At 39.5% G+C, this 23,944-nt stretch overlaps 4 protein-coding genes across 4 annotated transcripts; 3 read left to right on the forward strand and 1 right to left on the reverse strand.

The window, feature by feature from the left end:
- The first annotated feature begins 5,852 nt into the window (after positions 1-5,852).
- On the forward strand, positions 5,853-7,944 carry LOC122276073 (pentatricopeptide repeat-containing protein At4g21170). The gene is made up of 2 exons (XM_043085520.1): positions 5,853-7,687; positions 7,795-7,944. The coding sequence occupies exon 1, from the start codon at positions 5,960-5,962 to the stop codon at positions 7,673-7,675; it is 1,716 nt and encodes a 571-aa protein (XP_042941454.1). The 5' UTR covers positions 5,853-5,959; the 3' UTR covers positions 7,676-7,687; positions 7,795-7,944.
- A 357-nt stretch (positions 7,945-8,301) lies between these two features.
- Positions 8,302-9,601, forward strand: LOC122276074 (probable dolichyl-diphosphooligosaccharide--protein glycosyltransferase subunit 3B). Its single transcript, XM_043085521.1, has one exon. It carries the CDS (start codon positions 8,408-8,410, stop codon positions 9,443-9,445), a length of 1,038 nt encoding a protein of 345 aa, XP_042941455.1. The 5' UTR covers positions 8,302-8,407; the 3' UTR covers positions 9,446-9,601.
- Positions 9,602-12,671: 3,070 nt separating this feature from the next.
- On the reverse strand, positions 12,672-13,472 carry LOC122276776. The gene has a single exon (XM_043086681.1). The coding sequence runs from the start codon at positions 13,470-13,472 to the stop codon at positions 12,672-12,674; it is 801 nt and encodes a 266-aa protein (XP_042942615.1).
- A 3,865-nt stretch (positions 13,473-17,337) lies between these two features.
- LOC122276723 (pectinesterase-like) lies at positions 17,338-19,792 on the forward strand. The gene is made up of 2 exons (XM_043086633.1): positions 17,338-18,367; positions 18,953-19,792. The coding sequence occupies exons 1-2, from the start codon at positions 17,416-17,418 to the stop codon at positions 19,642-19,644; spliced, it is 1,644 nt and encodes a 547-aa protein (XP_042942567.1). The 5' UTR covers positions 17,338-17,415; the 3' UTR covers positions 19,645-19,792.
- The last annotated feature ends 4,152 nt before the right edge of the window (positions 19,793-23,944 follow it).

Here is a 23,944-nt window from a genome sequence, read left to right on the forward strand (position 1 = left end):
AAGATCATATGGTTAGAAATTAACCAAAACATAAATTTAGCCAAGAATATCCACACTTTGACTTATTTGAATATCTCTTTGCATAAAACTTCATATCTTTGAAACTAACATCAAATATCTTCAAAATAATAATATAACATGTATATAAGATGTTTAGGATCCTCCAATAAAATTATCAAAGTCATTAAAATAGGTTTAGACCACCAAATAGTTAAACTTTCTCAAAACAGAAACTGTTTTTCCTCTTCTAGTTTCTAAGTTTCTAAATCTAAGAACATCTTTCATCAAAACCTTTAATCATGCAAAAATCCTCAACCAATAGTCACATATACATGTTAACAATACTCCATAAAAATTTCGGACCAATATCTATCCATTAGCTTGGTCAAAAACGCCAAACTATAACATACTCTCCAGATTCACGCCCAGAATGACCTTTCTATAGTTTACACAATATTTGACTGACCAAATGATCTTCAAATGGGCCAAATAAGATATCCATGTAAACTAGACTCAAAAAGAAACAACTTATATGAAGGAGACTTTATGATAAAACACTTAAAAAAGCTTCGAAATGGGTGTACAAAAGACCTCCTAAAAGCTGTCCGAGAGAGAGTGTTTGATATTCTTTTAATGGAAAGTGTAAATGAAGATAATTTCGTGGGGAGAGGTGGCTGGAGATACTTATGGATGACATATGGAAGAGATGAGGCTGGACTTGAGAGTTGAGTGTAGTTTTCTCCTACCCAAAAAAAATCTATAAATGATTATCTTATAATATTCTATCCAATAATATCTAAAAAAAAATCAACTTAAGATATTTTTATCTAATAATATCTATAAAAATCAATTCAAAATATTTTTACCCAATAATATTCATGAAAATTACCTCAAGATATTTCTTTTTATCCAATAATATCTACAGTTTTGAACAGACGTTTTGTCCGAAAATATGAAAAAATGTTATTGTGCTATAAAACTTTAAATAATCCTCCGAGTCTAATGGCACAAACCATAATACATTTTGACACTTCTAACTATCTCCAATAATCAAAAATACACTTATGATACCATAGTAAATAATAACACTAACTATATAGTTAGACAAAAATCTATACGATTAATGGATTCGTGAAAACTTATGAGGTTTTCACGAGGTTCCTAGAAATTTCACAATTGAATTTCTAGCGGGCTGTTACATGCTGCAACTCTATCTAGGAGGAAATTAGTTGGGGACTGATATATACTAACAACAGATGTAATTAAATTAATTGAGGATGCAACTGTACAGAGTGCGTGTCTCAACAAGCTAGTATGTATATATGTATATATATAGGCATTTAAAATATTATGCTGCAATCATATGCATGCATGGATTGCAAATGATCTAAGGCTAATTCAACAGTAAACTGTTGTGAATGCTGTCTTAATTACCAGTAACGGCAACCGGATTTTACCAGATGAAGCTAGTTTAAGAACGAGCTAGGGGATTTATTTTTTAATGACTACGAACTTTAAAGTAACAAAAATATATATCTAGAAGTTGGAAGGATTAATGGCTGTAAATACCTATTCTATACTTGATTACCGGCCTTAACATAATTTGATTATCGTTATAGTGCTTAATTATGAACAAGCAGCATATATTGAAGTTCTGTACTTTATCTACTATATATCTAGCTAGGCCTTATTGATCAGAGGTACTGTATACGTACCTTGCATTAATCCTTGAACAAGCATCAACCTCAGATAATTTGGTTGAATAAAAGACCACATATTAGTATGAGCTAAAAGTACCATACGCGTTATTTGGATTAAAGATAGTCTTTCGTTAGAACTATTAACCTTCGTGAGTTTTGGTACTCATCAGTACTTGTTGGAGCTATGAGATAGAGGTTCACATCTCACTATCCCCTTCCCCCTCCATAGCTCCCCCCACCAAACAAAAAAAAAAAAAAAAAAAATCATGACTACAAAGATGCCTTGCATTTTCATTAAGAGGCCATGATGAACCATATTAAGGCTTAAATTAATTTGTACAATGCACAGAGAGAGAGAGAGAGAGAGAGAGAGAGAGAGAGAGAGAGAGAGAGAGAGAGAGAGAGAGAAATGCCTACAAGAAATCGCCAAGATAACGAGATGCAACATGCATAAGCATTTGCAATGTTTTTATCAGTATCTCAACAATCTCTCTTTAAAAAAGCATGTACCTCAATTGTACCTTAAACAAACAGTTGTTAACTAATATGCAATGTACTGGGCCCTTTATCCTTTCAAAGATTACAAAGATTAAAGGAAACAGGTTTTAGAAGTGCATCTCAATGTAAATATAGGCTTTTAGGGTATAAACCAGCTAAATATATTAGAGGTATTAGTTGTCTAGTTATCATAGTGGCAGGTAACTACATCTATGTCAATCAAGCTGTTATGGTTTGGTTGGTCTCTACTTTTTGCAAGTTTTTGGAGTAAGCCCCAGTTTTCTAGCATGAATTTTTATTTTATTCTTGATAAGTTAGCATGAGTTTAGCTTTAAATTTTGATTATAAAAAGAATATTATTTCATTGAGCAAACAAAAGTGCACAAATAAATAATCCCCTATAGACTGCTATGGCTAATGTCACTTCCTTAAAAAGTGATGCACTTCTTATGAGCATCTCATATGCCTCTGCTGTCAATTAAGGCAGCCCAACAGTTCACTAGTAGAAAGCATTCAAAGTGTGTACAACGTAGGTACATAAATTAGCTTCATCATGCAAAGAACACTTTTGCTATTAAACAGAGGAATCATACTTATTTGTTATTATCAAAAGAGGGAGAAGAAAAGAGTAAAGAAGAAATCAAAATAGCATGAAAGAGAGAGGATGTACAAAGAGCAAATTAAAAGCCATAAAGTCAGTTTCACAACATAAAGCTTCCTGAAGTAAGATCAACAGCATGCGACATTAGACAATATTCAAACCTAACAGCCGCTTTATTCATTACCCAAAATTCTTTCCCTAAATCTAGCCCTAAGCCTAACCTCAATTGCACAAATTCTTTCCAATGGGACATTGACAACACTTGAATATCTATTTTCGACTACCAACTACCAAGATTCAAAATCAACCAATAAATCACAATATGCACAGCATCTTTGATCAGAAGATCAAAAAAAAAAAAAAAACCAAAACAACACCATAAGGACAAAAAACCAAAACTGGTATTTATGCATGTCAATATACAATCAAAGTAACCCCGAACATGCCAAATGTTCATGCATGTATGGAGAACAAATTGTGGCACAAACAGAGTTTGAGAGTATTCAAATACCTTGGACACACTAAGCAGCACCCGAGCAAGTGGATTTTCGCCAACCGAGGGCTTAGTTCTGAGTGGAAAGCCTCGCATACAAGATCTTTGGGAGAGCAAGTTTAGGGGAATTTCTGGAATATAGGTAATGCACAACAGAGGGCGTTTTTGGCTGAAATTGCCGTGTGTACATATGCATTCAACAGAAAATTTGGTTAAGTTTTGGTAGCCTTTCGGATATGGGTTTGCCGAACGATGGAGGCAACGAGTGGGTTTTGGAAGGAAACGGTTTCGCAACCTTCGAACGCCAAGAAAATTTCGTGGAGGCTAGATATGGAGCTTCGGGACATATTCGGAACTGGGGATTACTGGATTTGGAAACCGTATGGATTGGCCAGAAGGGATTTCAGTTGCAGGTGATTGGAAATGGAAAAACACACGGAGAGCAGAGAGGTTACTGTGAATACGTCGCGGGGAGGGAAATAAAATGCAATTAAGTTTGGCGCCTCAGCTTAGACATATAGCGGCGAAACTTTTCGCCGCTAAAAGAAAATAAGTGGTTGGGAAATTTTAAGTGACTTTCTCGCCAACAAATATAATAAATAAAGCAGCGATTAATAAATCGCCGCTATAAGTGATATATTACGGCGATTTTTTCTGCGGCGATTAAAAACTCGTCGGTAAACGCCCAGATTCTTGTAGTGAGAGAACCCGAAAGGTAAATAAAACTCGAGCTACCTGTGTAAATCTCTCAGTTTTTTTTCATTCTCTCTCTAACAAACGCTTCTCCAGCCAATTCCCAAGATTGCCGCTCCTTCATTGGGCGGAGGGTTTCGGAGCTTAGGCTCTAACCACTTCCTCCCCTAGCCAGCCCTAGTGACTTTTCCGTTTCTATGCTTTTTCAATAGTTTTTTTTTCCTAGTTTTTCCTTTAGATTTCTCTTTGCTACTACCCTCACCGATCTACTGCTTTCCGGCATCCTTTGTCCTACACACGTCGCCTCTTTAGCATCTCTAGTTGCCAATCTTTTTGGTCGCAAAAGAAAATTGCTATTCCATTCAACGTGTTCGTAACATGCACGTCCTTCGTCGTGCCCGTTTTCCACTCGCAGCCGCTTTCTGGGGTGACTTTTGAGGCCACGTGCAACCCCATCGGTTTCAGAGGCTTCCAATCCTTTGGATTAGCCCTTCCATTCATCTCCTCAAGAGGCGTGTGGCTTACACGCCCCGCCACTGCTTGTGTTGGCCACTTGTCGGCAACTTGGCTCAGTATCTGGCTGCTACCCTATTTTATTGCTTTCCCTAATCTGTAATCTTGCAAGAGGAATTGTGAACCTTTCCAATAATCATCTCAAGTCAACAAGTGACAGTGCACCCGCCATCATCACTTCTAGCGGAGGATCCACAGCCTCCAACGGTGGTTCCATTGTTTGCTTTTATACAACGTCATCTCATATGATATGAGTAGGGACCAAGAAACTGGTCTCAAATAAAACTTTTTTTTTCTTTTTTCCACCACTGTACACTATTATTTATTTGCTTTGGGTGTTTGTTGGAGAATCTCACTCGTTCTTTATGTATAATCTTTTTAGTATAATGAAGTAAAACTTGCTTAGAAGAAGGGAGGGGAAAATAAAAAAGTCGTCATCGAGCTACTTTTTCACAATCAATGTGCTATCCTCTCGTTGTTACGAACAATATCTAGTAGTCTTTTTAGCGAGATTAGGGTTTAGGTGTTGAGAAGTATTGAGGTATGTTGTGAATAGTATTAAAAAAGTATGTGAAAAGTAATAATAGAATATTAAATAGTAATAAAAAATAATGAATAATAATAAAAAATAAGTGAAAAATAAACATAGAATAATAAATAATAATAAAGAATGTTAAAAAGTGTTGAGATACACTCAACATCTAAACACACTAAAAAAACGATACGATTCAACTGGAAAGAGAGTGAATTTTTAGCTACAACTACAGGTACAACCATTTCGTTAGATGGGCCCCTGCCACGTAATAGGCCCAACATAACCTTTCCTTTGAAGAAGTTCATATGACTATTATTTTCCAATGTGAGCCTTAAAATTCTTTTTCACTCACACATGTATACTCGTTACAAACTATCATCTTGAGTTAAACGGCTTTAATAACTAATTAAGTTCCAGGAAGTTCAATAAGCATAGATTCTTGTCTCAAGTTATACCCATGGAAGGATTTAAGCCTTACTAGGATTGAGGAAGCAAAAGTTACAAATCTAACTAACCAACCCAACTTGCCACCAAAGTCGTAAAGCTCCTGTATTTTGGTGCTTGTTTTGTTTAGACTTGAAGGTAAAATCTGGATGTGACAAAGTCATCATGATACAAACAAAAGTCATTTTTTGTTTTATACTTTGAGATTTAAATCATTAAATTATTACAAGTTTCAATTTACCTCGTAAATTAATTACGTTATAATCTTATATAAATGAAAAACTGGACACTGCAAGGGAGTGAAATGATATCTATGAATAAATTAAGGTATAAATAAAAATGATTTGTAAATTAGGGTGAAATAGTAAAAAGGAAAATGACAATTCGTGGAAAATCCCGACTTTCTTCGACCAAGATCAGTTCCTAAACCTACTATCTCCAGTTGAACCAGAACTGATCCGTTTTTCTTTCTGAGAACCCAAATGCTTCACAAAGCTCGTTATCTCCTCAAACCATTCTCAACCTCAACACCAGCTTCTCTCACTTGGAGAACCCAAATCAAACAAGACCAGCTCGCCTCCCAAATCTCATCCCTTCTCTTACAGAGGCGCAATTGGGTCCCGCTTCTTCAAAACCTCAATCTCTCCTCCAAACTAACCCCATCTCTCTTCCTTCAAATTATCCAAAAAACCCAAAACAGCCCTGAAATCTCTCTCAACTTCTTCAATTGGGCCAAAACAAATCTTGGGTTTCAACCGGACCTCCCGTCTCACTGCCAAATCATCCAGCTTTCACTCGCGTCGGGTCTTGTTCAACCCGTGAAGCCCCTCTTGGGTTCTCTGATTCAGTGTCACCCTGCACCAGTGCTTGTACAGTGCCTGCTTCGAGTTTGTAGAGGTAGAGATTCTCAGTCTAATTTATTAAGCCTTGTTCTTGAATGTTATTCACAGAAGGGTTTGTTCATGGAGGGGTTAGAGGTGCTCGGGAAAATGAGAGGTCGTGGGTGTACCCCTTCGGTTCGTGCCTGTAGTGCTCTGCTTGATTCTTTGTTACGGGAAAATGAGACTAAACTGGCTTGGTGTTGCTATGGTGCCGTAATTCGTTGTGGGGTGTCGCCAGACCGGTCTATGTGGTCGTTGGTTGCTCAGATTTTGTTTAAAAATGGGAAATTTGAGAGAATTGTTAGATTGTTAGATGTAGGTCTCTATACTTCTGTGATTTGTAATCTTGTTGTTGATTGTTATAGCAAAAGTGGGGATTTTGGAGCCGCTTTTGATATCTTGAATCAGATGTACGATAGGAAAATTGACCCGGGTTTTAGTACTTATAGTTCGGTTCTTGATGGGGCATGTAAATACGAAAATGCTGCAGTAATTGAGAACATAATGAGCATTATGGTGGAAAAGAAGCTGCTACCAAAGATACTTTCATTCGAGTATGATTTAGTAGTTCAGAAGCTTTGTGACTTGGGCAAGACGTATGCGGCGGAGATGTTCTTTTGTAGAGCTCGTGATGAGAGCAGCGGGTTACAGGATGCTACTTATGGGTGTATGTTAAGAGCATTGTCAAAGGAAGGAAGACTAGAGGAAGCGATTCCAATATATCGTTTAATCTCTGAAAGGGGTCTTACAGTGAATGATAGCAGTTATAACGCATTTGTAAATGTTCTTTGTAAGGAAAACCAATCCGAGGAAGCTTGTGAATTGTTAAGGGATGTTGTCAGAAGAGGAAGTACTCCATGTGCATCAGAATTGTCTAGATTTATAGCATCACAGTGTAATAGAGGGAGATGGAGAGAAGCAGAGGAAGTGTTGAATTTAACTCTAGAGAAAGGGTTATTGCCAGATTCTCTATGTTGTTGCTTGTTGATGGTGCATTACTGCTCCAGCAGACGGATTGATTCAGCTATGGCATTGCATGACAAGATGGAAAGATGGAATAATGGTTTGGATGCAGCAACTTATAATGTACTGCTCAAAGCGCTCTTTTCGGGAAAGAGGATTGAAGCAGCAGTCAGGGTATTTGAATACATGAGAAGAATGAATTTGGTGAGCAGTGCAAGTTTTACGATTATGATTAGTGGTCTTTGTCGTGCAAAGGAACTTAGAAAGGCCATTAAAATTCATGATGAAATGTTGAACATGGGGCTTAAACCTGATCGAGCAGCATACAAGCGATTGATACGTGGTTTTAAATAACCAATTATTCTGGTATTATACCTTAGCAGCCAACCTGGTTCTTGTCATGATTATTGGACGGTGTACTATTGATTTTGGCTTTTACCATGTCTTGTAACATTTGGCTGCGTGATCTGCAGGCCATCGATACAGTTTTGGTTCTTTATCAGCTTTCAAATTGAAAGATGCAAACATCCTTTCTGAGAGGTGAGACACTAAAACTATGTGATCACAGGGAGACAGTTAAAATTGCTTGATGCTTCTTGCTTGAATCCGATATAATTGTTTAACGTGTTGCCTATTGGAACAGACGTGGGGGCATGGTTTTTATTTTTCGATTAGCCGGAAATGGTACCGAGTATCTAAGCAAACAAAGAATGTAAGCCTAGGATGACATGGATGTGGATGACCATGGTTCATGTATAACCCAACTTGTCCAAATTACAACAAATAGAACATATAAATGGATTGGGATTGCCTGTAATTTTCCAAAGAAATGACTTAATGAGTTTAGGTGTATGTTGAGATCAATTTTCTCATTTATCAAAATTATTCTGTCTGTTTATCCAATCTAAAATAAAAATAGCTACCGACATGTAGCACACAATAAGCACCGCTTCCCATACGACTTGTAGTACAGATGAAGTAAATGGCACGGAATCATTTGTGACCAAACAAAATCGGTCATTAGTCTTCCCCCAATAACAAAACGAAGCGAAACCCTCGCTCACTTTGTGTGCCCAGAATCCAAAAATGGCTTCCTTTCGCGAACCTCCTAGTCTCCTCCTCTTATTGGCCGTGTTTTCCCTCGCCCTCTTATCGGTCTCAGCCGATTCGGATTCTCAACGGGTCTCGGAGCTTCTGGCCCTTCAGTCCCGATCTAAATCGGGAGTGATCCACCTGGACGACCGCTCCGTCTCTCGCTTCCTCACCTCGGTCAAGACTCCGAGACCCTACTGGCTCGTCGTCTTCTTCGACGCCACTCAGCTCCATGACAAGACAGAGCTCCATCTCAAGACTCTCCACAGCGAGTTCGCCCTCCTTGCCAACTCCTTCATAACCAACAACCAGGACCCCGAGTCGCCTTCCCATGGCAAGCTCTTCTTCTGCGACCTCGAATTCAAAGAGTCACAGTCCAGCTTCGGCCTCTTCGGTGTCAATGCCCTCCCTCACATCCGCCTCATCGCTCCGCACCAAAACCCCAAAGAATCCCATCAGATGGACCAGGGAGACTTCTCCAGGCTCGCCGAATCGATGTCCGAGTTCATCGAATCGAAGACCAAGTTTGTCTTCGGCCCGATCCACCGGCCACCCATGCTTTCCAGCAAGCAATTGATAGTCATCTTCCTTGCCATTTCGATTTGGATTCCATTCGCTATAAAAAAGATCGTCATAGGCGAGACATTACTCCACGATCCGAAAATCTGGCTGGTCGGTTCGGTGTTCGTCTACTTCTTCAGCGTTTCGGGCGCGATGCACAACATAATTCGGAAAATGCCCATGTTCCTGGCTGACCGGAACGATCCGAACCGCCTCATATTTTTCTACCAGGGCTCCGGCATGCAGCTTGGGGCGGAGGGGTTCGCGGTCGGATCCTTGTACACGATTGTGGGGCTGTTGCTGGCGTTCATGACGCACGTGCTCGTGAAGGTGAGGAATGTAAACGTGCAGCGAGTGGTCATGATCGTTGCTCTTTTCATTTCGTTTTGGGCGGTCAAGAAGGTCGTGTATTTGGATAATTGGAAGACTGGTTATGGGATCCACGGATTCTGGCCTTCAAGTTGGAAATAAGCTCTGCTAAAAGGTAATGATTTTGGGTTATTAGTGAAGGTGGTTTATGTTGCTCTTGGAGTTTGATGTTTGAATTGTATAACTTTTGATGATAAACGAGATAATGTAGGTTCCTATTGCCGCTTGACTAAGGCTTAAAAGCCATTTGCTAGACCAGTTTTTGTGTTGTTGATTGCTGGCTTTTTGTTCTAATCTTCACCATGTTTTCTCTGTAAAAAAAAAAAAAAAAAGCACTAGAGCTGGAAGTAGACCAATTGGCTAAGTGCAACATAGGTTAGGGAAGTGTTCTGGCAGTCTTTCTGGTCTAAGGAGACAATGGTGATATTGTGTTTGGTGAAGTCGTGGCTGTAAGATCGTTGGGTTTCATCCTAAGTATTATAGGTTGATTTTCCTGAATCCTTCCACTTAATAATATGCACGAAACCTGGTATAATTACCGTAGCAATAGCTATTTTGGAATATCATTTACCGTTCACACTGCCAGCTGCCCATGATCCTTCTTCACGAACATAATTGCTTTAACATAGATTTGATAGTAGGCTTTTTTTTTTTTTATAGGTAAACGATAGTATTAATATGAATAGGCATAGCCCAAGTAAAACAAGAAGTTATACAAGAGATAAAACCTATCTAAGATGCTAAAGAAGACAAAAGAAAATCGTGCATATTTTGGCCATTAAAGTTTACAGCGATGGCCCAGGGGACTAAATAAGAGAAAAAAAGAGAGCAAAGCTCCACTAGTGTCCGCTCCTTGTCCTCAAATATCCGCTCATTGCGCTCTTGCCATATGCACCACACAATACAGATTGGAACCATTTTTCACACGGCTTTGATATGTGGTAATCCACCCGGCATCCCCCAACTAGCCAATAACTCAGTTACCGTAGTAGGCATCACCTAGTTTAACCCGATTCTGTTGAACACTTCGTACCACAAGGCTCTCGCTGTCTCACAATGTAGCAACAGATGATCCACGGTCTCTCTGGCTTTCTTACACATACAGCACCAGTCTGCAATGATTACCCGGCGTTTATGCAAATTATCTGTCGTCAAGATCTTACCCAGGGCCGCTGACCAAACGAAAAAAAGTGATTTGGGAGGTGCCTTATTCATCCACAAACTTCTCGAAGGGAACTGACTATTTGGTGTGGTTATAAGGGATTTATAGAATGAGCGAACTGAAAAGTTCCCCTTACCCGTAGGTGTCCACCACAACTTATCTTCTCGCATACCATTCAGCTTCGTGGAATACATTAATATGAAAAAAGCCTCAAAACTGTCTACTTCCCAATCTTGAGCTGCTCTACTAAAGGTGACATTCCATTGGACTTGATCCCCTGAACGCACCAGAAAATCTGCCACCGAAGCTTCTGGCTCACATGCCACACGAAACACGGTAGGAAAAGCATCCTTCAGCGCCATCTCCCCACACCAGATGTCCCTCCAAAATTTTATACCAGTCCCTTCCCCCACCAAGAATCTAGTACGGTTTGCAAAAACTCCCCATCCTCGTCTGATGTGTTTCTAAATCCCCACCCCATAGGGGGCATTCCCATCTCTAGTACACCAACCACCCCACGTTCTCCCATGTCTGCAGTCAACGACTAATTTCCATAATGCTTCCGGTTCCATATTGTATCTCCAAAGCCATTTACCAAGAAGTGCTCGGTTAAACGTCTTCAAGTTCTTTATTCCCAATCCACTTGATGAGAGTGGTCTGCATACCTTGTCCCACTTAACTAAGTGGAATTTGAATTCGTTCCCCATCCCACTCCATAAGAAATCCCGATAAAGTTTTTCTGCGTGAAGCCACAGAGGTTGGGATTTGGAATAAAGACAAGAAATAAGTTGGTAGATTAGAGAGAGTGCTTTTGATAAGAGTCACACGACCTCCTTTTGACAAGTATAGTCTCTTCCACTCTGCCAGTCTTTTTTCTACTTTCTCAATAACTGAATTCCAGATTTGTAGGGATCGTGAAGCAGCCCCCAACGGTAGCCCCAAATAAGTCATAGGGAGAGAACCCACCTTACAACCCAAATTGTTAGCCAAATGCTGAATACTACTGATTCTACCGACTGGCACTAATTCTGATTTATCAAAATTCACCCTTAAACCCGACGCTGCTTCAAAGCATAGAAGAAGGGCCTTTAATGCCCTAAGTTGTTCTTTATCTGCTTCACAAAAAATTAGTGTGTCATCTGCAAAAAGCAAGTGAGAGATAGAAATAAAGCCTCTATTCGAGTCACCCACTGAGAAATCAGCCATAAACCCATTGGCAACCAGAGCCGTTAACATCCTACTTAGGGTCTCCATGATGATAACAAAGAGAAGTGGGGACAAATGATCTCCCTGTCTTAAGCCTCGAGAGCTGTCGAAGAAACCCTCCGGGCTGCCATTAATGAGGACTGAAAATTTTGCCGTTGAGATACACCATCTGATCCACATGCGCAATTTCTCCCCGAAGCCACATCTCTGCAAAAGATATAGGAGAAAGTTCCAGTTTACATGGTCGTAAGCTTTTTCCATGTACAGTTTGCAAATGATCCCTGCAATACCAGATTTTAGTCTACTATCCAGACATTCATTGGCTATTAACACGGAATCCAGAATTTGACAACCCCTTACAAAAGCATTTTGAGGCTTAGAAATAATTTTTCCTAAAACCTCCCCTAGTCTGTTAGCCAGCACCTTAGCTAGAATTTTGTAGATTCCGTTGATAAGGCTAGTGGGCCTAAAATCCTTCACTTCCGATACCCCAGATTTCTTCGGAATAAGAGCAATAAAAGTAGCATTCAGGCTTTTCTTGAATTTTTCAGCATGGAAAAATTCTTGAAATACGTTCATAATGTCTTCTTTCACAACCTCCCAACACGTTTGAAAAAACCCCATCGAAAAACCATCTGGTCCTGGCGCTTTATCTTTCTCCATTTTCCTAATCACATCGTGTACTTCATCTTCTTCAAAGGCTCTTTCTAACCATGATGCTACTTGTGGTTCAATAGAATCAAAGTCCAACCCATCTACTGTTGGCCTCCATCCCTCTCGTTCTGAAAAAAGATTATCAAAAAAACTCACCACATGTTCTCTGATCACTGGAGCTTCTGTGTAATCTCTACCATTGATTTTCAACATATCAATGGTATTATTTCTCCTATGTGAGTTGGCCACTCTATGAAAAAATTTCGTGCTTCGATCCCCCTCTTTTAACCAAATGGCTCTTGACTTCTAACGCCAAGAAATCTCTTCTAAAGATAATATTCTTTCTAATTCTAAAACCAGCTCTGTCTTCCGTAAAAGTTCCTCTGGGGTGAGGGCTCTTTCTTCGGTGATTCTATCAAAAATCTGAATCTCCTCGGTCATGGTTTGCTTTTGTTCTCCCACATCTCCAAAACTTTGAGAATTCCAATGCTTTAAATCGTTCTTTAGAGCTTTTAGTTTACCTACGAGAATAAAAGAGGGGGTGCCATGAAACTGATAAGAAGACCACCAATGTCTTACCTTGTCCACAAAGCCTTCACTTTTAAGCCACATGTTTTCAAACATAAAAGAACGCCGACCACCTTGAATACCACCTCCATCCAGTAAAATAGGAAAGTGATCCGAACATAGACGTGGTAATCTCTTTTGAGATACCTCCAGGTAATGACATTCCCAATCTGGCGAAATTAGGAATCTATCTAGTCGAGAGTAAATCTGGTTGTTGGACCATGTGAAAGGGCCACCTACAAGTGGGAGGTCCACCAAGTTCAAATCAAAAATACAATCTGAGAACTCCGTCATGGTTGGACTTAGTTGACTGTTTCCTGATCTTTCACTAGGGAATCTTGTGATATTAAAGTCACCGCCTATGCACCAGGGGAGGTCCCACCAGCTCGAAATTCCAGCTATTTCCTCCCATAAAAGTTTTCTAATGTTGTCAGCATTGGGCCCATATATACCTGCAAATGCCCACATAAAATTGTCTTCCGCCATCTTAAAAGATACAGCCACTGAAAATTCCCCTACAAACTCCTCCATTTTCTCCATTACCCTCTTATCCCACATCACAAGGATTCCACCCGAGGCCCCATTCGAGGTTAAATAAATCCAGTCTACATACGGACAATGCCACACACTTCTCACTAATTTTCTGGTCACCAATTTCAACTTAGTTTCTTGTAAACAAACGACATCCGCCCTCCATTCTCGAAGTAAATTTTTTTTATGCGAAGGCGTTTGTTGATCTCGTTCAACCCCCTAACGTAAATGGTGTCCATGGGCTGTAGCGTATTTTGAGATCAATCACGTATCTATATTTCTTGTCCAAATACATTTTAAAGGACCATTGTTTTATTTTGTCAATTACTTGCATCTAACTGTGACCCTATTTTTTTTATATAGGTAATTAAGAAATTTATTCATAGAAGTAGGCAAAGCCCAAGTATACAAGGAGGATACATGAGAATAACCTAATTAGAGTTTAACCTGTGAATGTGTTTTAAAAGCCGGTCATGCTTGAAATTGAACTTGCGGTACAAGTGGTAATACCATTTAGTAGTGTTTACACTGACTGGAAAGACCAAGAAAAATCCTATAGGTAATTGCTCCTTAGCCTGATGTGAATGTCTGGTCATTGGTGCCAGGTTTGTATATCAAATGGTCAGTATAGCCTTCACCTGACCATCTTAAGGGGTCCTAAAATTTGGTCCTTGGTATCTGGTTGATAATTCATGTATATGCATGCGTATTTCCGACCTGTCCAGCCACTCATGAGCCATGGCTATGAAATCAGTTTTGTTGAAACAATTATATCTGGTCATCAACAGGATGGTTTCAACCCTTTGGAATTGACTCAAGTGATAAGGGCATTGGTGGAGTTAACTCAAGTGGTAAGGGCATTGGTCTTAGTGGTATTCTCCCTTTAGGTCTAATGTTCGAATCCTCTTAGGTGCAAACAATTTCTAGAAATCATAAGATTGGGAGAATTTCACCTTGAATTATCCGAGATGCACTTGCAGAAAACTCCTTATCGAGATATTGTGTATTTCCAAGATTAGTCAAGACTTTGTTGGACACTTGGTGCCAATAAAAAAAAATTAACATGATGGTTTCACTACCTATATGTCTGTGAATTTGTGGTGGATTTCAGATATCATAGTTACCAATATCTAAGACACCTTTTATGGTGTTAGTTATTGGGGTGAAAGTGAATCAGGTATAATATTTGTCACAAATTCTGTAACGCACTAGAAAACGCTTGATGAAAATGCACAAAGGGCCTATGCAATCCCTTGGGTGCAATTAACCTCTTGGGGCCATCGGACTGAGAGATTTTTTCTTTAAATTATCCGAGGTGTACTTGCAAAAAATTTCTTGCCGATGGTTTGTGCACCCCTGGGATTAGTCAGAACGCTGTTCTTGGACACCCTATCAGGATTGTTTTTAACTTGAGCTTTTGGTAGGAAAAAAAAAAAATAGACAGTATAACATGACATGAGAGTTATTGTGGGAGTATTAAGTGTTTTTTTTATTTATTTTAAATATATATAAGTAACAAAAATTTTATTTGCAGCCATTTTCGCGTACTCTTTTGTACACTTCATTAATGTGATTGGTTGCATCATTTTTTTTAAATATAAAATAACTGTTTTGGCCAATCACATCAGTAGAATACTTAAAGAATATGTAAAAGTGACTGTATATAGTATAATTCTATAAGTAAAGTGGATTATCATAATTATTGGGGATGATAAATTTGATCATTAATGAATAATCTAGCGTACTTATTGGGAAAAAAGAAGAGTAATCTAGCATAGAGAAGATGAAAAGGGAAGACAAGGTAACATCAGTTTCAAGATAGAGTTTGCTTTCTTTATTGGATATTTGTTTGTTGGGAATCGAAATGGGGGTGAAATTTATTTCTAAAAAACATTGAGGGTGAAAGTGGGTCATTACTTAGCGCTTGATTTTTGCGTATCGGACATACTAATTAGTCAAACCCAAAGCTGACGTGTTCTTTATCATTTCCCCTGGTGTCACTTAGCATAAAGTATAGTGCCAACAAGAGAATTTAGAGGGGAGCCAAATGACCTGTTTCGGGCAGAACAATTTTCGATTCGGGATTCTTCACGGACTTAAAAATAAGTGTGGATGGTAGTATTATGCAACATTAACTAATATGTTGTACACTCCAGTGGTTGCAAGGTAGAGTGGAGTGGAGTGGAGTGGTGCTGGTGGGCCATTTTTCAAAACGTTTATGGCATGCTCTGGGAGGAAGGTTCCCGTTGTGATTCGTGAACCCTGATGGGGATGGACTTGTGAAAAAAACATGTGATGGGGATGGGAATGAGATTAGGCATCTCTGGTGACGAGTACTAGAAACTTCTTTGTACATGACTTATTTGGCAAACTCGTGAGCGTGGTGAATATCATTCATATTTTGCTAACAATGATAGTTGTGAATGCTTAATGCCCTTGGTTGTTTAGTCCCCGTTATTCACACCCTTGGGGAGAGGGATTTGTATCCATTATTTTGGTAATGGTTGTGAGTTGACCAAGGGATGATATCTCCGGGGCTTACAATTTGATTTTCTCTTGTGAGAACAATTACACTTTGTAAGCTTAAATATACAAACAAGCCGGTAACTGTCATTTTTTAAACATTATACCTTAAAACTATAATGCAGAGGTCATAAGTTGGGATCTTTTATGGATGTCGATACCAACGGAAGAAGACTCCTTGTTATCTCTTCCCACCGCCTTCAACATTACGTCCTGTATTGTGGTTGGAATTAAGACAAGACTTCACACGTTTTGCAACGTGTATTGATAAATCCAGAGTTGAGTATAGAATGGTGATGAGATCCCACGTTATCTGGTACTGTGTTTTACTTTTTGAGTACCACATCAATATCAAGTGGATAATTTAAGAATCCATTCATTAATCACGACTAATGATCTTAAGTTGACTTCTTTTCTCATCGAAATTTCTCAAAACCCAAGGCTTGATCTGGAAAGCATACAAACTAGACAGCCTCGAGACTATAATTAAAACTAGGTACGATTTCTTTTTCTTTTTGTTCTATATTTATTATTGTTACAGAATCTTTTCAACAATGATCTGCAACGTCCTGCAGGTTGAACCGATTGACGCGGCATATTTTTGTATGGATTTTAGAGTGCATACCCACTTTCGTAATCCTTTCGGCGATCACCATGATGGTTATCATGTACAAAGGCTAAATTTTCGACTTTCCACTAATTAAGGTCCCAAATTCGCTGTCGCTGCATCACTATCATGCATTCTTTTCCAACCCTAGCAGTGCTCGCACGCTTATCTTATTTTATTCGGTTATTTCTTCAAGGCTGCAGGACCACTTCAATAGATGCCTTACACACAAGCTTTACCTTGGTAGTAATCACTAATCGACCAAATAGAAAAATCGCATCAAAGAAAATAGAGTGGCTCTACAGCCACCCCACACATGGAGATCCTCCCAGTGCAAAATATATTTTCATGTATTTTTTAATACTTTTAAATATATATCTTTTTAAAAATTTATAATATCATTAAAAAAATACTTCTTTAATCACTAAATAAAAAAAAATATATACACAATCGGAATCCACCACGTGTGGCTTTAGCATTTATGAAGAAAATACAATAAATAAGTACACCTATGTGGGTTCTAGAACATGGCATGAATCATTGAAGATAAGGCTGATCCAATCCATCCACTAGAAGGAATGAGTCACAAACAGCTATAATTTGAAATGGACAAGTTCATTCATTTTCGTAAAGCCATGATAATTATGATGTATACTTTAATATTTATTTGATATCCATTATCAAGATCGATGCGGTGGTTTTTTTATTCGAATGGTAAAAATCCACATAAACACTTGCTTTTTATCCTAGTATATATGAGGGCAATTGCAAACACAGCGAGCTCAGAGGAAGAGAAAGCTTAGTATACTAAAAGTAAGTAGAATGGACAACCATCGACCGCTGTTGGAGAATCCTAAGACTTCTCCCTTCAGAACTCTATGCTTAATTCTCTCCCTAGCTGCCATCATAAGCTCATCTGCACTTGTTGCTACCCATCTACTTCAAGCCAACTTCTCCGATCCTCACCTACAACACCACATCTGTGATCAAGCCCACAACCCAGCCTCATGCTTAGCCATGGTCACAGAAGTGGTGGGGGACACGAACAATATCGTGCAAATGAACCATGTCCATCTACTGCAAGTGTTCTTAAAAAGATCAGCCTACGAAATACAAAAAGTCAAGGGGAGAGCCCAAGATGTCAAGCATAGGATTAACGATCCTAAAGAACAACTGGCTTTACTTGATTGTGTGCAACTAATGGAATTGTCCAGGGACAGGATCTTTGATTCCATAGCGGCTCTTGAAAATATGACCGGCCGTTCCTGTGAAGATGCCCATGCATGGCTAAGCAGTGTTCTTACCAACCATGTCACATGCTGGGATGGCTTAGAGGGAATAGCCCGGGCCTCGATGGAGCCAGGGGTCAAGGACTTGATATCGAGGGCCAGAAACTTCCTAGCCATGCTTCTCGCGGTTTCATCCTTGAAAACCGAAGTGACTAAGCCACTAAACGGGGGATTCCCCTCATGGGTCACGAATAGGGATCGGAAGCTTTTACAAGCTTTGCCAAAGGAAATCAAGGCCAACGTTGTGGTGGCTAAGGATGGGAGTGGGAAGTACAGAACTGTGAAAGAAGCTGTGGCATCGGCACCCAATAAAAGCAAAATTAGGTACGTCATTTATGTGAAGAAGGGCACCTATAAAGAAAATGTTGAGGTTGGGAAGAACAAACAGAACGTGATGATCGTTGGTGATGGCATGAGCTCAACGATTATCACTGGCAGTTTGAATGTTATCGATGGATCGACTACTTTCAAGTCTGCAACTGTCGGTAAAGATCTTCCTTAATTATAGTTAAAAAGAAATTATATTTGCAATTCTAGGATATAAGTATAGTATTTTTTTTTTTAAAAAAATGAATAAATTTAGATTCATTTAAAAAAATTATTTTTTTAATAATAAACTCTATAATTTTTTATAAAAAATGGAGTGGGTGGGTCTTATAGATTTCAAGATTGTATATAATATTATTCTATAACTAATTTGAATGGCAATATTAATATTCTCTTATAACTTGTTTGTCTTCCTAGAAATTAAAGTACCAATAGGTTTATTTATGAATGGGTGCTGTTACACCGCCGACAATTTTCATTAGTGGCCAAGTTTTTATTTTCAAATATTTTTTAAAACTTCTTAAATATTTTAAAAATTTACAAACTCATTAAAAAATACTTTTTTAATAATTAAATAATTAAAAAAAACAATCGATAACTTTTATCGTGATATTAGTTTATAGAAATATCATTTACTTTTATGAATAGTGAAAGGATGATGTCATACTCTGTTTGTATTTCTCAATAAAATGATAAATACCACCAACAATGGCAAACTAATTAAAAGGACATGGCCCATGCAGCTGCTGTTGGTGATGGATTCATCGCCCAAGACATCTGGTTCCAAAACACGGCCGGGCCACAGAAGCACCAAGCGGTGGCACTTCGTGTTGGAGCCGACCAATCCATCATAAACCGCTGCCGCATTGACGCCTATCAGGACACACTCTACGCCCACTCCAACAGGCAATTCTACCGAGACTCCTACATCACAGGAACCGTGGATTTCATCTTCGGCAATGCGGCTGTCGTGTTCCAAAACTGCAAAATAGTAGCCCGAAAGCCCATGAGTGGACAGGCCAACATGGTAACAGCCCAAGGTCGAACTGACCCAAACCAAGCCACCGGGACTTCAATCCAAAAGTGTGACATAATAGCAAGCTCTGATCTGGAGCCCGTGAAGGGCTCGGTCCGATCATACTTGGGTCGACCGTGGAAGGAATATTCAAGAACAGTGGTCATGCAGTCGTACATAGGTAACCATATTGATCCGGCAGGGTGGTCGGTGTGGAGTAAAGATTTTGCATTAAAGACACTGTATTACGGAGAGTATACTAATAGGGGACCAGGAGCTGGTACTAGCAAGAGAGTGAACTGGCCTGGCTACCATCTCATTACTAGAGCAGAGGAAGCCAAAAAATTCACCGTTGCTGAGCTGATACAGGGAGGGAATTGGTTGAAGTCCTCTGGAGTTGCTTATTCTGAAGGGTTGTGATGTGAATTATTATATGTACCATCAAGATGATCACCTCAAGTTCGAATAAGAACTTCAAGGAGTTTCTTTCCATAGCTGAAGCTTGTGGTGTTTTGCTTAGGCAGCTTCTTTCTATCTTTTATTATGTTAATGGGTGAAATGTTGTGTATGCTTTTTTTTTTTTTTTTGCAAACTACTTTACTGACGAGTTTATGGTTTCCATGAGAGAGCATTGTTGAGTTTGGCTTGATTTCCTGCTGAAAATGTGTTTTTTTGGAGCTTGCTACAGTTTCGCTACAGCTCCGTTACAGTTTCGCTCGACCTCCGCTCGAGCGAACTCATCCAGAGAGTTCCGCTCGACTTCTGCTCGACAGTCCGCTCGAGCGAAATCTTCCAGAGAGTTTCGCTCGACCTCCGCTCGACAGTCTGCTCGAGCGAGAATGCAACCCTAACGTGCACTCGACACTTCGCTCGATGTCCGCTCGAGCGAATGTTCTGACTAGCGCCTTGTCCTATAAATACATAATTTTCTCTTCATTTTGAAGTGTGTTCAGCAGTCAAGAAAGAGAGTTTTGAGAATCCTTTTGTATACAATCCTAAGAGTCTATTGAGTGTATTGGAGCTTTAGGATTGAGGATTTTGTGATCAATATTTTTGTACTCCCATCTTTTGTTCATAGTGAAATTTTTGAAACCGACCCCGACAGTGGACGTAGGCTCACATTGAACTGAACCACTTAAATCTTGGTGTTCTGTGTGTGATTGTTGTTTATTTTGTTGCTTCCGCTATTATTTACTTCAACTTAGCCTTTGTTTGTTCGGTCCATTCCCAATAAACTGGTATCAGAGCGTCAAGCTCTTTGTAAAATCTTGAGGAATGGCTATGGCAAAGTTTGAAGTGGAGAAATTCGACGGTCAAAACAGCTTTAGCTTATGGCGCATCAAGATGAAAGCTTTGTTACGACAACAATGCTTGTCGAAAGCTTTGGAAGGGAAGGTATCCGAGGATTCTCCTGCATTATCAAGAGAAGAAGATGAGAAGGCACATAGTGTCATTTTGTTGTCACTATCAGATGGAGTTTTGAGGGAGGTTGCCGATGAGGAGACCGCTTTCGATCTTTGGTCCAAGCTTGAGAGCTTGTATATGAAAAAGTCGCTCACCAACCGTTTGTATTTGAAGCAACGGTTATACACGCTCAAAATGAAGGAAGGTACTCCTATCTCTGAACACTTAGATGAATTTAATAAGATTATCATGGATTTGAGGAATATCGATATTAAGTTTGATGATGAGGATCAAGCGTTAATTGTGTTGTGTTCGTTGCCGGTATCATTTGAAAATTTTGTAAACTCGATATTGTATGGTAGAGATACCATCTCTTTGGTAGATGTAAAATCTGCTTTGAACTCTAAGGAGTTGAGAACAAAATTGGGTGTACAAGGCACGGATAGTCAAGCCAGTGGTTTGTTTGTTAAGGGTTCATCTAGCAGGGGTAGATCACATGAGAGAAGTTCAGAGAAGAACAGGAGTAAATCCAGGGGCAGTTCACAGTCAAAATTTAACAAGAAAAATGTTAAATGTCATTACTGCCATAAATTTGGTCATTACAAAAATGAGTGTTCTAAATTGAAAAATAGAGAGGAAGACACTAGTTTCTCTAATGCTGTTAGCGTTGCTGATGAAAAGTCTAACGGCGTAGATATTGTTCTAGCAATTAGTAGCTCAAATAGTCGCTATGGTGACAAGTGGGTCATGGACTCAGCTTGTACTTTTCATATGTGTCCCAAGAGGGACTGGTTCACTACCTATGAGTCAGTCAACGGTGGCTCCGTTTTGATGGGAAATGATATGGCGTGTAAAATTGTTGGGATTGGTTCAGTTAGGATTAAGATGTTTGATGGGATTGTCAGGACATTATCTAATGTTCGACACATCCCAGATTTGAAGAAAAATCTTATTTCCTTGGGCACTCTTGATTCTTTAGGTTTCCGGTACACCGGTGAAGGTGGAGCTATTAAAGTCAGTAAGGGCTCCATGATTGTAATGAGAGGAGATATGACAGATGGTCTTTATTTCCTTCAGGGCAGTACATTGACAGGTACAGCTGCAGTGTCTGTTTTAAATAATCCAGACTCAGACAACACCCGTCTATGGCACATGCGTTTGGGTCACATGAGTGAAAAGGGGATGTCTATCCTAAGTAAGCAGGATTTGTTGTGCAATTAGAAGATAGGAAAACTTGAATTCTGTGAACATTGTGTATTTGGAAAACAGTGCAGGGTTCAGTTTACTACAGGAGTTCACAGAACTAAAAGTACTGTGGACTATATTCATTCTGATCTTTGGGGTCCATCTTCAGTTCCATCGAAAGGTGGAGCCCAGTATTTGCTTACCTTTATTGATGATTACTCACGGAAGGTTTGGACTTATTTTCTGAAACATAAGAGCGATGTATTTGCTAACTTTAAACAATGGAAGGTTTTGATTGAAAATCAGACAGGCAAGAAGGTTAAGCGACTCCGAACCGACAATGGTATGGAATTTTGCGGAGGTGATTTTGATGAATTCTGCAAAAATGAAGGCATAGTGAGGCACCGCACAGTGAGACATACTCCACAACAAAATGGAGTAGCTGAGCGGATGAATAGGACTCTCTTGGAGAGAGCCCGTAGTATGCTTTCAAACGCCGGCTTGTCTAAAGATTTTTGGGCTGAAGCAGTCAACACAGCTTGCTATTTGGTTAACCGCTCTCCAGCCACAACTATTGGTTTAAAAACTCCAAATGAGGTATGGTCAGGTACTCCCTCTGATTATTCAAATTTGAAAGTTTTTTGCTGTCCTGCATATTTCCATGTTAATGATGGAAAACTTGAGCCAAGGGCAAAGAATGGCATATTCATTGGATATGTTAGTGGGGTGAAAGGATTCAGGTTATGGTGTACTGATCCCAAATCACCTAAGTTTGTAATTAGTAGGGATGTAGTATTTGATGAACAATCCATGCTTAATCCGAGGAAGGAGTTTATTGTGTCTACAGGTGAAGAGCAGAGTAATGGCAAGAAGGTGGAGTCACAGGTTGAGGCTTCAAAAGGGATGCCAGATGACACCCAAGATCATGTCACTTCAGATGAGCATGATCCTGATTTTGATGATGGCGCACAGGGTGAGCAAGATTACAGTATTGCAACTGGTAGACAAAGGAGGCAGATCAGGCCACCTCAAAGATATGCTCATGCAAATATGGTGATGTATGCACTTACTACAGCAGAGGACATAGATGGTCAAGAGCCTTCCAGTTATTCAGAAGCTGTCAAAAGTAAGGAGTGTGCACAATGGTGCGCAGCAATGACTGAGGAGATTGAGTCTCTTTACAAGAACCAAACTTGGGATTTGGTTAAGTTGCCTAAGAAGACGAAGACTGTTGGTTGCAAATGGGTTTTCAAAATGAAAGAGGGAATCCAAGATGTTGCATATGCAAGGTACAAGGCACATTTGGTTGCAAAAGGCTATAGTCAGAGAGAAGGCATCGACTTCAACGAGGTTTTCTCTCCAATTGTGAAACACAGTTCGATCAGGGTGTTGCTTGCCATAGTGGCAGCACATGACTTAGAGCTTCAGCAACTTGATGTTAAAACAGTGTTCCTGCATGGTGACCTGGAGGAGACCATTTACATGCATCAGCCGAAGGGGTTCATTGTTCAAGGCAAAGAAGATCATGTTTGCAGATTGAAGAAGTCATTGTATGGTTTAAAACAGTCTCCGAGGCAATGGTATAAACGCTTTGACTCTTTTATGATAGATCATGGTTATGTGAGGAGTAGCCATGATTGTTGCGTTTATTATAGGCAGTTATCTAATGGGTCTTTCATCTATTTGCTACTTTATGTTGATGATATGCTTATTGCTGCTAAAAGCATATCTGACATTAGTTTGCTGAAAACTCAACTTAGAAATGAGTTTGAAATGAAAGACTTAGGTGCTGCAAAGAAGATTTTGGGGATGGAGATCCACAGAGATAGGAAAGCTGGAAAGTTGTATTTGTCCCAGGGAAAGTACATTGAGAAAGTTCTTCGGAGGTTTGGAATGTCTGATTCCAAACCAGTAAGTACACCACTTGCTACACATTTTAAACTTTCAGCATCCCTATCTCCTCAGACAGATGAGAAGGAATGCTTCATGGCTAGTGTTCCTTATTCCAGTGCAGTTGGCAGTATTATGTATGCAATAATTTGTACTCGTCCAGATATTTCACAGGCAGTGAGTGTTGTTAGCAGGTACATGGCTAACCCGGGTAGAGCTCATTGGCAGGCTGTGAAATGGA

This window comes from Carya illinoinensis, chromosome 9, assembly GCF_018687715.1.
Source record: "Carya illinoinensis cultivar Pawnee chromosome 9, C.illinoinensisPawnee_v1, whole genome shotgun sequence".
Classification (NCBI taxonomy): Eukaryota; Viridiplantae; Streptophyta; class Magnoliopsida; order Fagales; family Juglandaceae; genus Carya; species Carya illinoinensis.

What these genes read in the sequence shown, in the direction of transcription:
- LOC122276073 (XM_043085520.1), top strand. Translation starts at nt 5,960, where the DNA reads ATGCTTCACAAAGCTCGTTATCTCCTCAAACCATTCTCAACCTCAACA.
- LOC122276776 (XM_043086681.1), bottom strand. Translation starts at nt 13,472, where the DNA reads ATGGAGAAAATGGAGGAGTTTGTAGGGGAATTTTCAGTGGCTGTATCT.
- LOC122276074 (XM_043085521.1), top strand. Translation starts at nt 8,408, where the DNA reads ATGGCTTCCTTTCGCGAACCTCCTAGTCTCCTCCTCTTATTGGCCGTG.
- LOC122276723 (XM_043086633.1), top strand. Translation starts at nt 17,416, where the DNA reads ATGGACAACCATCGACCGCTGTTGGAGAATCCTAAGACTTCTCCCTTC. An exon ending in TTTCAAGTCTGCAACTGTCG is followed by an intron (nt 18,368 to 18,952) that starts GTAAAGATCTTC and finishes TGGCCCATGCAG; the next exon opens with CTGCTGTTGGTGATGGATTC.